Source organism: Cyanistes caeruleus, chromosome 1 (assembly GCF_971803275.1).
Source record: "Cyanistes caeruleus chromosome 1, bCyaCae1.hap1.1, whole genome shotgun sequence".
In the NCBI taxonomy this organism is placed as follows: domain Eukaryota; kingdom Metazoa; phylum Chordata; class Aves; order Passeriformes; family Paridae; genus Cyanistes; species Cyanistes caeruleus.
This window is the reverse complement of record NC_141701.1, coordinates 37786366-37805837: the sequence shown is the minus strand read 5'-3', so window position 1 is coordinate 37805837 and position 19472 is coordinate 37786366. Positions and strand designations below refer to the sequence as shown.

At 37.3% G+C, this 19472-nt stretch overlaps 1 protein-coding gene across 4 annotated transcripts in view; it reads right to left on the bottom strand.

Annotated features, from left to right (window-relative positions):
* Nucleotides 1-19472, bottom strand: part of TOX (thymocyte selection associated high mobility group box) — a 218432-nt gene that overhangs the window by 198070 nt on the left and 890 nt on the right. The window contains exon 1 of one of the 4 annotated variants that reach the window (XM_086887259.1): nt 18107-18317. The exons of 2 other annotated variants lie outside the window; for them this stretch is intronic. In XM_086887259.1, the coding sequence (XP_086743385.1) occupies nt 18107-18250 (144 nt within the window). In that variant the 5' untranslated portion in view covers nt 18251-18317. Of the gene's footprint in view, nt 1-18106; nt 18318-19472 lie in introns of those variants that run through there. One more of the 4 variants, XM_086887247.1, reaches the window with a different exon arrangement.

Sequence of the window (19472 nt, the reverse complement as noted above, 5' to 3'; positions counted from 1 at the left end):
TCACAAATGAAGGCACACTGGCAAGCCAGATGAACAAAGAAAAGGATACCTTGAGGAAACATATGTTACCTATCTCTACTGCTAAACCATCCATGCTAGTTTCATGGAGGATTCCTATCCCAAAGCTTTGCCTGTATTTAAGCTTTAGAAAACAGACCTTTGGCACAATCACATCCAAATCTCTAATTTGAATATTAACACCAAGGCAGTTTTTTTAAGATGTTCTGAACATTGAGAAAATTGAAATCTCATTTCTTTAACCCAGAATACTTGTTTATCCCTTGTTAACAACCTGGATTCTGAAAGATACCACTGTTAAACTTACATATTTCTTTCTATCATATCATTACTTTGTCCACATTTGTGAAAAGTAGAACTTGGCCACACTTTATTTCTGTTTCATAAAAGATTTGGCTTTCATCTGATTTTTTTCTTTTAAAGATCTCACTTTTCACTTTTATGGGATCAGTTTTCCAACAATTGAGCTTATCAGCCACATCTACACTGCTAGTAATTCAAAACCTTGGCATATTTATTGATTCCAAAAACCTATTACATGATATCGCTTACATCCCTGTATTTGATTAGACTGAGTTGTTGGAGGAACTAACAAAAGATTACTCAGAACTCAGCAGAGAGCTTATACAGATGTCATCTTACCTGACATCTAAACTATTTGCTCTTGCACCTTTATTTATAAGTGTTGCACACACAGAACAAGTTTTGGACAAAAGAAGTATCTGAGGCAGCTTTACCTCAATTTTTTTTTATTCTACCATTAAAAACCCCAATATAAGAGATAGGTTGTAGGTATAAAACATTCATCCTCTTCTTTCAGAGAATATTGATGAACAACTACAGAAAGTTGTATTGATGAGTAAGATGTATAATGACTGAACATCATCCAAGTTCAATTTAAACCTGAGCTATATACTACCTCAGAATATAGTATGTATAAGATATTTATATATGAGTATAAATTATGCCCTTCTTTGGACAAAAAATGCCAATAAGTTTAAAACATGAATATGTTAACTAGATTTAAATTCATCCATTATAGAAAATATTTTGACAAGTATTCTAAGAATAGTGTTTTTAAAACAGTTCAATGCATTAAATATATGCAAATTTTGACAGTCAAAAATGCATACTGCATATCTGAGATACTATCATTCTTCACAATCATTGCAGCCTCTAACTAGATACAGATTTTTCATGACAGACAGAAACATTTCCTTCTGTGTATCTCATATTCTCAGACTTGTACTTCAAAATGATTCCTGAAACACTTTTAAAGCCAGACTTAGAACTACTGCAAACTAGAATGGTTGCTATACACTCCAGTTAGCCAAGCCTGCCAACACTGAACCATAGACAATCTCACTTTTTAAGTAGAACTGCTTGTCACTGGAATCACATCCACTGGTGAATTTTAGGAGATGTTTCATTCTTGAATTATCTATATTAATAGTGTATATATAGGCTATTTCCAAAATATGCCTAAGGTACACATATATATGGGATTTGTACACACAAATGCATTAGAGCCCATATGAATTTGAAGTACTAAAAAATCCCCATGTAACTTTAGGGTGCAGTTTCAGAACTGGCTAAAATCCATTTAAAACTGCAACTAAATGTGAATTCTGCCCCCTCTTTGCTTGGTACTTGTTGTCCTGCAGCCACATCACAAACCAGAGCAGCTCACCAGTTAAGATAAGAACTTAGTCTGAAAGACTAGAAAGCTGTAATGTCCATTTGCTTTCAAAGCAGAGTATCTTTCCACAAAGGCATCCTGTCTGGGCATGGAAGTATCTGCATGCAATGCTACTCTACAACAGGCAGAGTAGCATAAATTCACATTACCCAGCCTCATACCACTCAACCACACTCACAGGCTGCTGCAGATCACAGCAACAAAACTGTAACATAGAACAAGGTCAAGAAAGAGATCAAAGGAACAGCGAACAAACTCCCTGTATCAGGAAAATACACTGATTCTTTAATTACATGTATCTACTTATGCAAGGATTTTGAATTTGAAATGGGGATTTAAAGAAAACATTAAAAGGAAATTTTTACAAGTAGTAACAGTTGGTCTTCGAGATGTCCCAGACAGGCAGCAGCCTGAATCACACTGTGAGAGCATCACAGCTTCGTGTGAGTCACATGTTTCTTAAAGATCCGGTGAGAACATGTGGATGGAAAGATATGTCATTATTTTACAACAAAAACAAGTTTTCTGGCATGAGTTTCCCTCAGCTACTGAAGTTAAGTGTAAGTTCCCTTACAACTACCAACACTTTATTCTACTTACTCTTTATTCTACTTAGTTATACTACCTTACTAAGGACCTGGAGGGAATCCTACAGGGACTACTGCAGAGAGGCAGTGGGTTTGTGGGTTTGTGCATTTGTTTCTTACCCCAGTTTCACAGCTTGTGTGGGCCTCTGTCTTACTAATGGAAGTCTCTCTGGATTGACCTATTACACAGGGAAAATAAAACTAAATGATTATTTTTTGAGGAAACAGTAACTCAAATGAACTTCAGTCAAAGTTTTGCAATGGCAGGGGGTCAGATAAAATGTGATGCTGTAAGTGTGATAGCTAATACGGGGTTAACGTACTTACAGGAAAAACAACACTCAGTAGAAAATGAATTTAATGTTCTCAGTAAGATTTCTTTAGGTCAGTATGTATAAAATGCAATAATCTTGAAAATTAACCCCAGGTGTACCATTTTGTTAATAGAAGAAATGTGCAGGAGAGATAAACCACTAAATTTTATGTAATGTTTTATGCAGGGAAAAAGGGTTCCTAAGACAGGGCTATATAGCTCACCAGAGGCTAAATCACAGTCCTTGAAGAATGCAGAACTCCTCTGGACATCAGTGGCATTTTTCCTACAGTAAAAGCTGCAAGGCCAAGCCAGTAAATGAAATACTCTGGTACCACAAGGCTCAAAAGGCAAAGCAGTGATAATGGCAGAAGAGCTGTTATTTCTGTACCATAAAAAGAAATTTTCCAGAGACGTTATTACATTTAAATGTATTCTGATATTGCATTCTGCTTTTCCATCTCAGCAGACACTGTTCCATCTGAACAAGATGGACATAACACAGAGCACAGTATTTTCTATTAAATATAGTTATAAGGGAAGAATAACAACCTTGGAATGACTCACTTGCAGGACCAATTCATAGGTTACACTGAGTATGAAAGGCAATTTCAGAATAGTGGTGGAAGAAAAAGAGTTTTATAACAGAGGTGATGCAAACTAATTTGGAGACTCAGATACACAGAGAACTAATTTGGAGACTTGGATACATAGAGAAGTACACAATGTACTATAAACACTTCAAGGGAGGAAATAATAGGGGGTTTTTCAAATCCAGTGGTATCTGCAAAAATAAAGTCCAGTTCTGTTCAGTAACAAAATCATTAAAAAGACTGAAACATATTAAAAATTCAGCACTAAAAAGACAGCAGCTTTGTACTTGTGCTACACTGAGTCTAAACACAAGATACTAGGAATGGGAAGCTGTATTAAGGCAGGACTGGTGACAGACGCTGGCAGTCCTATACAAGTGGTGCACACAGAATGTAATGAGATATTCACGAGTGTATTTCAGCTCATATAATAAAGTACCAAGAGGGTAAAGTTTTGCACATCGTGGCATTACTTCCTAGGATAATGGGAAAAAATGGTAAGAAAATACGAGATTTGTTTAATTCTTTCACAAACATCCTGTCACAGTTCTGTATCCTAGATGATACAAATCTTTGTCAGGAAAAATGTGATGAAGTTCACCTTTTAAAATCTAATCCAATAGACTTAGTAGTACTTCTGTGTAAAAACAGTATCTTCTACAATGGAACTGTACCATAAAAATTGATGCTCATGAAATGTTATTATAATCTAAAGTCTAAAACCACAAAGCAAGGAAATTCTGAGTTAAAATGAAACTTCATCCTTAGCCCACCCAAAAGTGTTTAGATATAGCAGGGCTTGCCAAAAAGTAATAATCCTATGTACAAAATATGTTGCCATCACTAGAAATTTCAAACTAAATGTGGAATTCCAGCTCTAATTCTTACCTTTCTCTTCCCTACTTTTATGGGTATAAATAAGTCCTTTCATTACTTCAGCACTTGTGTGGTTAATAATCCTAAGATAATTATTTTAAACTATTTCTGTGCAGCAGAATTTTTTTTGCCAGCTTCTCAGCTAAATAGTCAACTCCAAGAAGAGGAAAAACCAAAACCCAAATAGTAAAATTATCTTTATGGAGTACTGTGGAGTGGCCCTGAAGGAAAAAGAATTCACATATCTGAGTGGTCTGCTTCTTGTACTTCAAACTCATCAGATGTTTTTGTTTTTTTTTTTTTTAAGGCCTAGAGGCATAACTTATTGAACCACCAGATAAGGACTGAGGTTCTCATCCAAGTTACGAGATAACAAATTATGATGTGGAGAAGAGTGATTTTTTTCAGAGATGGAGAAGGAAGGGGGGCGAGGAATGGGACATAGCATCTCACAGTGTTTCTCTAGTTCTGCTCCACAATTAAATTTGTGTTGAAGAATCTCTACATCTGCTCTTTCTCTCACCATGATCTATTTTTGGCTATACTACTTTTCCCCATTTCTCTTATGAGATCTCATCTATATAATGGTCAAAAAAAGGATTTCCTGATATTTTTTGATTCTACCTTCTTAAAAGAAAGTTCCTAGTAGGAAATGGTAAATCGGTCTCTGTTGCAGGAGGTCAGGACTTTCTACAGAACATGAGTAAGGAAAGTAGCAGATGAATGCAGCAATGGAATAGCTAACATGATGTTTCATGGACTAAGAAAGCACTTCACAGAGAATCCCTTGCAGCATGGGGAGTTTGTTCCATGAGCCAACAAACATTGCCTAGAGTCATGCAAGTTCACAAAAAAAGCAATATCTGTACCACAGAGACTTCTACAAACCCACATTCACAACTTTGAATATCATCCAGCACTACTTCAGTTGATCTGTCCTGATCCTAATAGCTCTGCTGTCATTTAAATCTGAATTTGGCTGTTTTCCTTAAAGCGGACATGTTGCCACACTAGGTCTGTGAACCAGAGATTTTTGATTCACTCCAAAGAACAAAGGGTGAAAATTAGTCTGGTGTGTCTCCCATACTCCACACACCCCTTCTCCACTGTCAGTACAGGTACTTCAGGACCCTCTGGTGATGTGCTTTTTCATCTAAAGTCAGCTGGTCAGTTTTTCCCTGGACATAGTTTAGGTGTCCACAGTGGTGGAAATGGTAGCCAGTTTTACCCAAGACCAGTCAGAAAAATCTTCTTTCTACAGAATGTTTCCATATTTTCTTCTGTTCTGTATAAATTCTTAAATGGCCAAGTGACAGATATGCTAAGGTTGCAATTCACCTGTCTTTTCAAAGTATATATCTGTGTAGGGCGAACACTCAAAACATAAAGGGAGAAAAGAGTGTTCTGGCAGAACAGAAATTGGGGTTCAGTGATGGCAAAATACAAACCCATTCTTGAACCAGCATGAAGGACCACAGACCCAGCTCTTTTGCTCACTCAGTGCTCCCCTTCCCTGCTCTCCTCTCCCACACGTGACTGAACACTCAGCTTCCAGTGTGTGTGAAAAGCTCATGTTTCCTCAAAACATTTCATCCTTACCCAGGATAGTAGGACCTGAAGATTATGACACACTCTAATTCAGAATATTCTGTGATTATGTTACTTTTTTTTAACTACTAAACTTTGTACAGGTCAATTACAAGCTTGGTAATAATAATAAGGAAAGATTCTGATGAGTGAGTGGTAGAAAATTAACTTCCAGGCCTGGTGCATCAGTGTGCCCCATTGCTTCAGAATATGCTTTCACCTCTAAAAAAGAGCTTCCAGCATTGCTAGAATCCCAGGCAACCGTGTAGGAAGCAGCAGGTTAAGAGCTGCCTCTGTTTTAATAAACTTATTCCTAGAGAGTCTGCAGTCCTCTGCTCCAACCAAAACCTTCTAAATTCCTTCTAAATTTAGAACTATTTTACTCTGCAGTAAATATTAACATTTACATTTTGAATTTCTGAAAAGAGTTAATAAAACCACGAAGTTTAAGAACGCTACTTTAGTATTTCCACTGTCGTGTTCTATTTGAGAAAGTCCTCTGTCTGAGAAAGCTTTCTTAAAAGGGCAATGGATTCTGCTGAGTAACATATTTTTCCTTTTCAAAAATATTTTTTCTCTGAGCTTTCATTATTATATACATGGAGTCCTCTCTAGCTCCAAAAAAAAAATATTATAGGACAAGACTTAAGGAATTGTAAACTAAATCTCTTGGTTTTACTAGAACTGAAATAATTGATACAAATTTACAAAGTTTAGTATAAGCATATATTTAACAGATGCCTCTTTAATTATTTCTATAAGCATAGTAACTATAGATATATGATAATAAATACATGCACAATAGGCTTTCTCTTAAAATTGTAGGTTTAACTATATTACATGTGACTGCAATTTTGGTCACGATATCTGTATTTAGAGTTTGAGTATCTTTAGCCTTAAGGAAACTCAACCAGCTCCATTATCTGCAGGACATCTTTCAAATTCAGAAGAAAATATTTTGAATAGGGAAGTGACTTTTGTTCAGAGATAAAGGTTAGAAAATACTAAGGCCTTATGCTTGTGTTCCTCAGCCAAAAATGGGGGCATCATGACAAAGTAATAACACAGGTATTCTCATGTTCAATCCAAAATCTGTAGAATGTAATGTATACATCATGACAACCTGAACCAAAGTAACAGAAGGAAAGAATAGGTAAGAGTGAGCCCAAGAGTGGTAAGGAGGAAAGAATAGGTAAGAATGTTGTTCCTAGCAACATCAAGACTTGGTCCTCACTTCACTTACTGTGATAGAAGTCTCCCTGTTGTTAAAAAGGAGTTAACTCCACAGGAGAAAAATCTGTGTGGCAATACTTAAGGGACTCAAACACTCCTAAGAGACAATAGCAGTGAATGACATGGATATGATCAAATGAATCAGCAAAACACACACAAAAAATTATCTTTGAAACAATATTATTTGGGTTAGAAAGTCATGTGATCAAAATGTAAAAAATGAAAATTCAAGGCTGCCTGAAAGTTTTACTCTGGTGCAATTTGCAACTGCATTAATGATAAAAGCTGCAATGGCATGATGACTCATTCCAGATCCTCTGTTTCACTCAAATTCCTGACAATGATAATATACTAAAAAGCAAAATCAAGACATCCTTAAATCTGTCATTCCCAGCATTAAAGTGCCTGATTTTGTAACCTAATAAAGTCCTGAAAAAATGAAGTCCTCATGACATCAATGTTGCAATCTTTTCAACTTTATTTCGAGAGCTACTATGGTGATTTACAAAAATGGCTTTGGTACCTAATGTTGCAGAATCTAAGTTTCTTTCCTCAACATTGATTAAAAAATTAAAAATTTTTTTTCATTTCATACAGGTTTAAAGTTTCAAAATCTGGAAGTTTCCCTCGAGTCTTGTGGACCTGGTGCTCTATTTTTTATTCACAAACAGTGACAACACATAGCAGTGTCAGATTCTAGTAGATACAACCATACATCCATGTCATATATTAAGTCAGAAGTAATCTGCTTCATTAGAAATAAAGTAAATCTTGTTGGTTTTCTCCTTAAGGTATTCACTTATTTTGAGCACTCTTGAGGATTTACTGATGTTCAAGATGCAGTTGGGTGAGATACACTGTAATCCAGCACAGAAGCAAACAGGCACCGTAAAGGTGCCAGCGTGTTGTCAGACCATTTGATGCATCTTCAGCAAGTGGTGGGCATCCCTTCTTCCTTCACTTTTTACACAAATATAACCTGAAAGTCAGAGTTGGCCTTACACAAAGGGTGAAAGAGCAAAAGGCAGTCAATTTGCTTTTCATTCAAAACAAGTCAGGAGAAAACAGGAAAGAAACTTTTTCACTAAGTAACAATTCCTTCCCAGGGGTTCTCACAGAAAAATGCAACTGTCATCCTTCTTTAGATTTTAATGTCCCTGTACTGGAACAAAACACTAACTCAGTTAAAAGTTCCTCACAACGGTCTTGTAGCTGTGCTTTCAGTTGCTGATGCTTTATGAGCTTTAAAAAGCATATAGTCAATTCTGTGGTTTCTGATGCAAAATGAAACCTGGAATCTAATTTAAGTTATCAACATATAATTATTATTCACAATAATGAATATTTGGCTTTGTTACTTTCATGTTCTTAGTTATGGAAAATAATGAGGTCTGTTTAGCAGAGTTTTTTTGTAGTGATGTATCATTTATTGTTCTTAAGGAAAAATATATTTAAGTTGCATTACAGTTGATATCAAAACTTTGTTTTAGTATCAGACTTAAAACTGAGGTCCTTATCAAGAGAAATCTCCCCCTAAATTAACAGTGTTGCCCAAAAAGTATGCATCAAATACAGTATGAACAAGAAACCCAACTAAATCTCAATATAAAGCTAAAAACTCGTATCATTTCCCCTTGGTTCTATAAGAAGACAAGACTCAAGGGCAGCCTGCCTCACTAAATTTTTCCACTCACTTTACTTTTTTTAAAAAAACTGATTTTGCTCAAAGTACTCTTGAAAAGAAAAAAAAAAAAAGAAAAAAGAAAAAACCACACTTCTAGCACTCTTTGGTCAATGTAGACTTGATATGATTTTACATCATCAAAACGCCTCTTAATTGTGTTAAAATTTGTTGCACACATTTTTTTTCCAATATTCACAGGAACTTTTTGCTTTACAGTCCCTTCTTCACTTGCATGCCCTTTTTCTCTCTCATTGGGAAAATATATCAGTTGCTTATTAAAAAAAGAAGTGTTTTGGCATGGCTGACCTGTAGAGATACAGAGCTAAGCAGAGTCAGTGAATCCACTCACTCTGATATGCACACATGATATGCAATTAAAATCTCCATTCACATTCCTACGGGGTTGTCAATCAAGAGAAAAGCCTTTTTGACAACATCCAGTGAAGCGTACCAACTAACTGCTGAACAGGAACTTAAACAGTAACAGCTTTTGTTACTAGCAAGAACGGATTTTACCAAGATTGGGCTCGGTTTCTAAAGAAATAATTATGTTAAAATTTTGGGAGCTTTTTATTAAAAATTAAAATGTGTCACAAAGCTATTGTATGTGAAGTTATCATATTATGTAATACATGAGGGTTATCAGATATATGTAAAAAAAACACCTCTCTAACCTTTCTTGGCTGTAGGAAACAATTTATCCTTTCATATTTAGAACAATGAACAATGATTACAAGCTGGTTTTTAGTGAGAAGAGAACATTATTCTAATTGCATGTTGTCTATTTGGTAGGCATCAAATATCTTTTATAATATGACATTATAAGCTGCCCAAATGCAAAACTAACACTGAAAAAAGTCTGCTACTGCCAAAAATGATACTGTGAACAATTTATTACTGATACACCAGAAAATAATTATAGGTATTTGCAACTCCGTGAAAATATCCTACCTTTCAATTTACAGAGGAAAACAGAGGAAAAGTCCTTGATAAACATTGAAGATGCTAACATTTACTTTCTAATACCCAGTCACGTAACGCACAACTCGTAAGAACATTAGGGTACTTTTAAATCCAATCTGTAAAGGTAAAACCAGTAAAAATACATAGATTGTTAATAATATGATGTTTGTGTTTTGAGCACTAACCTTGAATTACAGTTTTCAAACACGCTAATATTATTAAATATTGAAATATTTGCCCTCTTGCTTATCACACTCCATAACTGAAGAGAGAGCAGATGCATCCTGACTATTAACAGTCATGACAAATTGCCTTACTAATGAATGTTACACACTGAAAGTGCCATAACTGATTAAACTACAATTTCCCACTACCAGATAGAGAGAGACTTGGGAACTCCAGCAGTGGACAACTCTGATGTTCTGCCAACAGGCCTTCGGGGCACAGTGTGGTATTTAGAAAAACACACTGTAAATTCCATATGAATATATTCTAAAAGACTATGTGTATACAACAGGTTTTAAAGAACATTAGATGAAACAGCTTAGGTTCATAGCCGATGAGCCATGCAAAATGGATGTGTTTTAACAATTTTAGAATCATTACAAGGCTGCATTGGAGAATATTTCTGTTGGGTTCCTCTGCCCCTCTCCCCACCTCCCCAAACATTGCTTGTGCTTTGCTTTCACATAAAATCTTTCTTTTGTCAGTCTCTTTGTCGGTGCAAAATTGGCAGTGGTTCAAATTCAAAGTACTCCTATTCATTTACTGACCATTAAACCAATGTCATTCTAGTTCACATCAGCCAGAGAGCTAAGCTCTAAAAAACATAAAAGGCTTGCTTCACCACTGACGAATAATGTGTACATTTTTACAGAGCTTAAACCTTAATGCTTTGCCTGAAACTAACAATACAGTATACCTTATCATTCCTTTTTCACAAGCAGGCAGCTGCTGAAACGCTTGCCACTTCAAAATATCAATTGCTTGCCAGAGTTGTCCTCAACATACCCTGTCAAACTCATGTATATTGTGCAATGAAAATGGTGCAGGACTGAAAGCTAGAAATTGTGTCAAATTCTGCTGTAAGGGTATGATGTGCAAAGAACAATGTATGACAACCGTAGAGACTACAAACAATAGCAGTGGAGCCAGACACTACATATATCACAACTGTGCCTGTACATATTTTATTGTATGTATTATATATTTAAAGCATGACAAATGTGTCATTGAAGCTATGTGCTACACCAAAAAGAAACCCTTCAGCTAGTTAAGCTTTTTCATTTCTCTTGATGGAAATGTAGTAGTATTTTTCTGCCCTCTAAACATTTGTTTGTAAATCACACAGCACAAGAAAAAAAAAAAATCAGGTTTTCAAAATGAGTAACAGAAAACAAAAGACAATACTACAAGATGAGAAAATGAGATTTTGTTCAATTAACACTTTTGCTTTTCTCTACAGACACTGAATCGGGCTACCTTAAAGAATATCTGAGGCTATGCACGACAAATACAATATCACTACACCCATAAATTACAGTGTACCTAATTTTAATGTAGATAAGTGCTGGCCTATTGATTTGCATGTTTCCCTGGCAAAATGGAAATCCCATGTGAGTATGTTCTTTGTCTGTAGAAAATGCATTTTAAAAAACCTTTATGAATACAGCAATCTATGCTAAAAAGGAAAACAGAAGTAACTGGTATAAAATTATATGTGGAACCTAGGGGAAGTAGTGTTCATGTACACACAATGTATACATGCATGTCTCTGTGCATGTGTCAATGTCTGTTACACAGTCACACAGTTTTTAGCACACAGAATTTCTACAAAGTATCTTAAATCAAGAAAATTCAGCCTCTAGAGAGAATCTTAAATTAGCTGAGGAAAAAATGAAAACTGCCAAGCTAAGTAACAAAGCAAGATAATCATAAGGCGACCATGAAGTGCTAGTCTTCAAAAAACAACACATAGTTGTGATGGAAAGTGTTTAGGAGACAGATGAGTGCAGCAGCCCACAACAGCATGTAGGCTGCAAAACCTGAACACACAGTATTCCATGAGGGTCATTAACTGATATAATCCTAACCAAAATGAATAGATACACCATTAAGGTGTTAATAAATATTTTGGAAAGAGAATGGGTGTTTTAGGTGCTCAGGGTTGCTGACCTTTGCTGTGTTTATTAGTGGGACAATGATGCATTATTAACACACAGCAGCTGTACCTGAACTGCTGCCATGAACATAATAGCCTTTTATAGCCATCAGGGGAGTGAGATAGGAGGCCTTTATTAACCACTACACATGATTAGCACATTATGTGAACTTTAGTAGGCAAATTATCTCTTATTGAAATATAATGTTGGTTATAACTAATTGTAAACATGATTTAAAAAACTTCTCAATACAAAACTAAGGGTTTTACTGCCATTTAGCTAATAAGTGACTAAGCCACTAAAAAAATCATTCTTCTTTTCCTTTGTTCAACCCATAAAAACAACTGTGCCGCACAAAACCTATTGCCCTATGATAAAAACACTGAAGTGACTGAATGACTTCCACATCTTGAATATTATTTTTCAGAACCGTAAAAAAAACAAAGACACTTCCAACACAATTAAGAAAACTGCTGGTGAAGAAAAAAGAACTTGCCTCATATTTTCCTATAAAGACTACATGCAGCTCTTAAAGAATCAGTTGACAATACATTTTCAAGACTTAACTTAAAAAATAACACCATGATTTACTTCAAAAACTAATTTTGGGTAAGATTATCCCATTAGCCTTCACAACTGAACACAGCACTGGGAGTCCATTATGAGCAGTCTTTTATGCCCTAGCAGAAAGTCATTAACATAAAATAAATCATTAGCTTTGATATTAAGCCTCTACTATCTACAGGTTTCTATGACTAATGCTCAGAACTTTGTCTGCCAAATGATCAATTATATGTTTTTTAAAGGTTATCATCCCTTTTCACCATTACTTTTCCTGTTATTATTATTATTATTTCAGGTCAATGCAAACACGATGATCATACGAGAAACAAATGTTTTCTCTTATTCATGAACACAAACCTACCCACTTTTGGCAACTGTGACCAGAATATAACTTCAAAGCAAATCACTTATAGTACAGGATAGAAATGATGCTTTCTCAGAGTAGGTTCACTTCTTTCAAAGTCAGCAATATATGTAATGAAGCAGAAATCTACATGTGTGTATATATATACAGACTAGCATAGATACAACAGAAATTTACATGTTTACATAATGTTCTCTTCTAACAGGAACTGTCTAGATAAATCTTTTACTTCACATCGCAGACTCCAACTTCCTTTACTGACCCATTTCCCTAAGTACAGGTTATCACTGTCTGATTTCAGAATTCTTGCATTAGAGAATAAGAACTCTGGAGTACACTGCAGATTTTCTTAATATAACAAAAATACAAGCCAACTACAGTAACTTCTATTTAACCTTTAAGACCATATAATCATCAACAACAATAGCAGGAGACAAAAGGACTACCACAGCAGCTCAATTTCCATGCTTAGCCAGCAGTACCTTTGAAAAAAGTTGCTCGTGCCACTTTTGATTGGTAGAGAGTGGTTTAACAGTCAAGAATGTGAATGCTAAAACATTCTGACATTTCCACTAACCTGGATTTGTCAGATGCTCATGTAATTCAAGTATGTTTTGCAACTTAGAAAGCAATGTGTTCCTTGGGAGGAAACCATTCAACAAGGGTCTATAGCAAATCAAATAGCAGCCCAGTGAGAAATACTAAAAGAACAGTTCAGGAACAGTGTTAGCATATGTGCAATTGAAAGATAAGATATAAATATTATTAGAGCCATATGAAATTCAAATGCTAAAAATAAATTACTTGCTGCAAACATAAGAAGCAAAACAAAACCAGACATTAAAAATGTGGGTTGCACCAAGATGCCACTGAAAAACAATTTTAAGTTTGAAGGTCTAAATCAAGAGCTAAATATTTTATTTGATGACTTACTAACTGAAAACTTATTGCTATCAATGAACATAAATGGCAGATACTCCATTAGAAAGATGGACAAAAGTTCCTTACGTGCACTTGCCACTGTGGAGGGGCAGAGTTAGTTGCTGATGCTAAGGCTACATAATCTGTGCCTAACCACAGAATAATGCAATGCTGCCATTTTCCAACTGAATGCTGTAGGGAAAAGCATTATGACCAAGAAAATCGTATTTGGGCTGATATGAATTCCATGCCTGAAAGTATTTTGGAAGCATTGCTATAATTAAGAGTCATTTGGTGAATCTGCTATAAACCACATTTTGAAGTTTATAACTCAACATTTTTAATGAGAAATCGTTCTTTGGGCTGAAAATTGGTACGTAGTTGTGTAGGCAAAACAGCAGAACAGACTTTTTCAGTTGGAAGGGATCTACAACAATCACATTGTCCAACTGCAACAACAAAACATTTAAATTTAGGTTATATTTAAAGTAAGTATTTCATTGTATGCAGTCCATGCTAGACATTCAAAGAGCATGTGTCCTCTTCAAAAACATAAACAAAGCTGCCACTAATTGCTTCTGCTGTCAGTTCCAGAAGCCAAGGTCTGCACTGATCCAGGGACTACCCTCTCACCATGCAAAGTGGTGCTTTCAGGTCGCTCTTGAGCTGTGCTGAGAGTGCAAAGGAAGCTTTTTACTTCCAATATCTAAGCTTTGTTATATCTACCATCAACACAAGATTTAAATATCCAAGAATTTTAATCTAAATCCTACCATGATTAAGACAATTCTCTGCTTAAATATAAATTGTGTTTTACACATAGTCCATTTTTCAAATGCTTCCATACATTTTTAGCAACACAATAAAGTCATGCTAATGTGGGAATCGAGGGCCAGAGGGTACTCAGTTCTTCACAGTAAAGTGTGATCATCCCCAACACATCCTGAACTCAACAGAACCCGGAACCTTCCAGTCTTCCACAGTATCAGCTACTCAAAATTATCTCCAGCTGCTCTTTGGTTTAATGTAAACACCAAAGGTACTGTATGTGCCGTAGTGTTTAGTTAATTCAGCATTCTTAATAATTTACTGGTTTCACTTTTTTTCATAAGACCTCATGATAGGCTGATTGAGGGTAATGCTCTAGAGATGAAACATACCATTCTGGTATGAGAATAAAACATAATTCCTCTTAAGGTACTGATGTTTGTCAGAAAGAAAAAAAATAAATTACTGCAAATGCTTTGGTTTATAGACATCTTTGAGAAAGATTTCTCAAAAGCACACACATAAATCATTTTCTGTGTTCCACTAAAATTGGGACCACTTCTTTCCTGAAACACTGAAATTTAAGGAGGCACACTTGAGACTTGCCCAGAACTCTGAGACTACATACTAAGGTATTAAAGAAAAGACCATTTCAGTTCTTCATATGTGGTATTTTTGAAACTAGGAAACTTAAGACTTGAAAATCAACAGTCATCCCTAATGAAACTGTTTAATCTTTCCTTTATGAAACAGTAACAAATTTCAAGTATGATTCAAATGCAATAGAGAATCTACTATTTTTTTTAAGGGGGGAAAAAGTATGTTCAGGATAAACACTATGAGCATAATCTAAAACACTGTCAAAGCAGTAACATAGTATTTCAACTTTTGAGTTGTCCTTCAGAGAGCCTGCTTGCCACAATTCTGAGTTTGAGATAGAGGCTGGATGGAAACAAGCACCTAGAAATAATGTACACTTTGTAAACAGTCATGGAACATTTTATTTAGAGTAGTCTCTATGGTAGGGTTAAGTTTACACAACAAATTACTCTAAACGCTGAGTATAAATATATGCACTTTTGCTCCATGGAATTCTGATTACAAGCAGGATTGTTACCTGCTTACAAAGCATTGTATTATATCTTCTTATCCACTCCTACCAAGAGTCACTCTGCTTTTTTCATTTTGAAAGGTTTTGCTTCCCTCTCCCTCCTTTCTCCTCCTTATTCCTCTTTTTAAAAACAACTACAGTCTATCATTTTATCTCTGCTTCTGGCTGTATTTTTCCACTGCACTGACAACTACTAGTGAATACAAGAAAGATGAGTTGTAGGCTCCTGTATTTTTGAACAAGGTAGCAAATCACAGAAGAATCCAGTGCATAATTCTGCAAGGCTAACCATTGGGAGCAGTAAAGACCATTATTTTCTGCCTACTGATGGCAGAGGTCAGCATCCCTGTCATTAGCTGTGTCAAACTACAATTATGTAACTGTACTTTATGTGAGCAGATATCTGAAAACACTGTAAAGTTTCAAGTATGAAAATTAAAATATACCTATCCTTCCTATAGTACCGATCAACATGGTCTTTGGAGGTGACACTTCAATAGGGAAAGCCACGAGGCTGTTATTTACTTCTGTCTACATAAACATTTAAGCTTAACTTCTTCAGGCAGCTTGAAATCACTGGCCATATTCTATCAAATTAAGGCACTTGGATTATCAAAGTCATTTCTTTTATATCATTCAACTCAATTACAGAATGTGACATTTCCTAAAATAAACTTCAACTGAACAGACTACTCACATTAGCCTGAACATATCTGAATTGCAATTATGCTTCAAGTTTCAAGAGGCAAACAGTACAACCCCAACCCTAAATCTGTCCAGCATAAGAGCTCCGCTATGTTATTTCAAAGGCTGACCTATATACCAAAGCATACCGTCCATTCTGTCTGTTTGTATAAGAGATACCTCTCACAGTTGTCATAACCAACATTGTTTGCATTGTTCCTCCACTTTTCCCTCTCCATGGGTAATGCAAGAGAAACAAGGGAAAAGCCTGCATAACAATATATGCAGAGTATAATGAGCTTTCACAGCAGATAGAGAAATATTAGGCTAAGATGCTTAGAATGCTATTTTAGGTTTATAAAATAAAGATCTAAGCAGTCTTCTGAAACAAAGCCTGCCAACTGAAAATTGTAAGATAAGAGGCGATTGTTTGAATCTACATTATTTTCCTCTGGCTACAGAAAAATGCAGAGTCAATACCTCCCAAGCATGTGCCTGAGTACTTGTATGCTACAACCAACCATCTGATCAGGGGAAAAAGGCTACTGCTAACAGAACAATTAGAAAACTTAAAAGCCTAAGTATTTGTGGAATAAATTCTAAAGTACCAGCAGCTCAAGCAGATTTCAAATGTAAAGAATCAAAGTCTGGCAAATTCGTAAAAGGAAAAACTCCAGCAGAACCTAGGTATGAAAAATAGGGCCAAATCCACTAGTAAGTGCCAAAAGCAAGTTTTAACTAACTTTACAAGAAACAAAATCCCAGAGGATCTTGAATGAGTTCTGAATGAGTTTTGCAGGTAGACACCTATTGAAGATCACCACTCTGACCCAGAACAAGGATCTATCATACTCCAGCCATCATCTCCTTTCCTGGGAGAGTTTAAAAGCAAACACTCAACCAAACATACTGAACAGAAAATTCTGCAGGCCTCCCGCCCTTCCAACTCCCTAAATACACACAGCCTGAAAATGAGTGACAGAGCAATACTGTAACATGACGACATGTTTAGAACAAGTCAGATAAGTTTTCACAGCAATGTTAATCATGCTGGGCAAAGGGAGAGAGTGAAGGGGGTGAAAAATGAAATGCTCACTAAATGTACTCCTCCAAGGGGCCTGGCAAATCTACTCTGTCCGTTTAGTGTTATCAATGGTCAGTGGTAAAGATATCTGAGAAAGACATTTGTTCTGTACTCAATATCTTATATTGAAACATTCCTGGTAAGTCTTTTCCAAGCATAAAACATATGTCTTATGACTGTGCACTTTTAAGCACATTATCAGTTCAGGCAAAGTGAAATAGAAGAGTTGCAACTTGTCTACAGAATGAGTGTCTCATTTGCATTTGAAAAGAACAGTTTGCTCCCTCATACATGGCATGACTTGAAAGAAGCTTTAACCAGCTAGTAAAGAAATTCTGAAAATGACTTTCTAAATTAATTTATTCGATTTGGAGTGCAACACACCAAAAATTATTTAAGGAACTTAATTGGAAAATGATTTAATATATTAAAGTAATTCCTGATTTTCCAAAGCATTTAACTTTTAAATTAAATCTGGCCCACTATCTCAAGAATGATGAGTGAAATGTGTATTCAAGTCATTACCTTCTTTCTGAAGCTTTAAATCATTGATAGGTTTAATAACGTTTGTCCAGTTTCACTGCCAAACAGGTCTTCAAACACTTTGGTTCTTATGGCATTAATATCAGCCCAAGCTTTTCACATGGCAACATTTCACTGTTACAATTTACAAATCTGACAATAGAGAAAATAACAGCAAACCACAGATGAAAAGTAGTAGTAGCCTCATGATTACTCAGAGCACTAACAGAACATTAATGAACACATAAATGCTCCCTCGCATTTGAACTCTTCCTGCTGAACCAAGTTCACTCCTGGCACAAACTTCCAAAATACAGCGCACGTTTCCCAGATGCTGGAAAACAGTTACTTAAAACAACACTAACAGTCATACCTCTGGGATCCCTCCTGAAATATCCTGAGGCATCCACCACAAAGGGCCAGATTTATCCCTGGATTCTATAACTCCATTGAGTATATGTGAAATGCAGCCAGGATGAATTTGGTCCTTTCTGTTGTGATTGGTAGATGCGACCATGTGGGAAACCTTTCCTGAAAACTGAGAGGGCTTCACCCGGGCGCCGCAGCCTCCGCGCCCCAGCACAAGCACACTCTATTTTGCTGTTTATCTCTGAATCGAGGCAGCTGCCCGGGATGAAAGGGACGGCTCGGAACGTCTCTCTGACACGTGAGACCGTCACGACAATAGCCAGGAGCGGGACCGGGCTGTCCGCCGGGCCGGGCCGGGGGCTGCCCTCCGCAGCAGCGCCCCGCCGGCCACCGCGCCCCGCCGCCGCCCTCCGCACCCGCGGCCGGCCCTGCGGAGCCTGCGCACGGCGGGGCTTGCGCTGCGAAAAGCCATCTGCTGCTGCAGCCCTCCACGGGCTGCCACGGCGGGCTTCCAAACAGGCGCCCGAGCGCGCAGCTTTGAACCCAATGCTCTCTCCCGGCTTGCTCCCTTTGGCCGGGCGGTGCTCGAAGAAGTGCTCCGGGTAACTCGCACTTTCCGATCATTTCCTACGGCCAGCATTTTATTCACGTGCAAAGCCCATTCCGTAACAGCAGAGAAAGTGCAGCTCATGCATAAAGCACCAGCTGGCTCAGGCTACGGCGGCAGTAACAATGCAGGAACCCCAGCCCCCTTCCTCGGCAGCAAAAGTCACGCAAAGTGCTCCGGGATCGCAGCACCGAACTCTCGGAACCGGACTCAGGATTTGGGCTAGCGCGTGTGTCCTCTGCGGTTTCTCCTTCCCTAGGGCTCGGGGATCTGAAACTTAGCTCTCCTCATGTACTGACCCTGTTTGCAGAGGTTTAATCTCTTAAAGTTACAGAGAAATTGGAAAGGCAGTTGCACAGCCGGGACAAAGTGGAGCCGATGTTCTGAACCGACTTGTCAACACTATGCGGACTTACTGTGCTCATAGAGAGATGTTCATGTGTGTGTGTTTGTGTGTGTGTATGTGTGTGTACACACATACAAACGTGCTTTTCGGCTCTTTGACACATGAACTGCGGGGCAGACTTTCTGCCGGTTTGTGGCGGGCGCGATCTTTCCCATTAGCAAAAGCCCTGGAAATTCAAGTCCCCCGCATCAACGTCCCCGTCCACGCCGTTTCTCCGAAAAGATGTTATGGAAAATGCCTCCCCCACCCACCCCCCCGCTCCAGCCGCCCGCCCCCAGCCTACTCCAGGGGTTTAATTTGGGGTGCCTGAGGGGGAGCCGGTGTGTGTCCCGGCGGCAGCGCTCCGCGGCGGGCGGC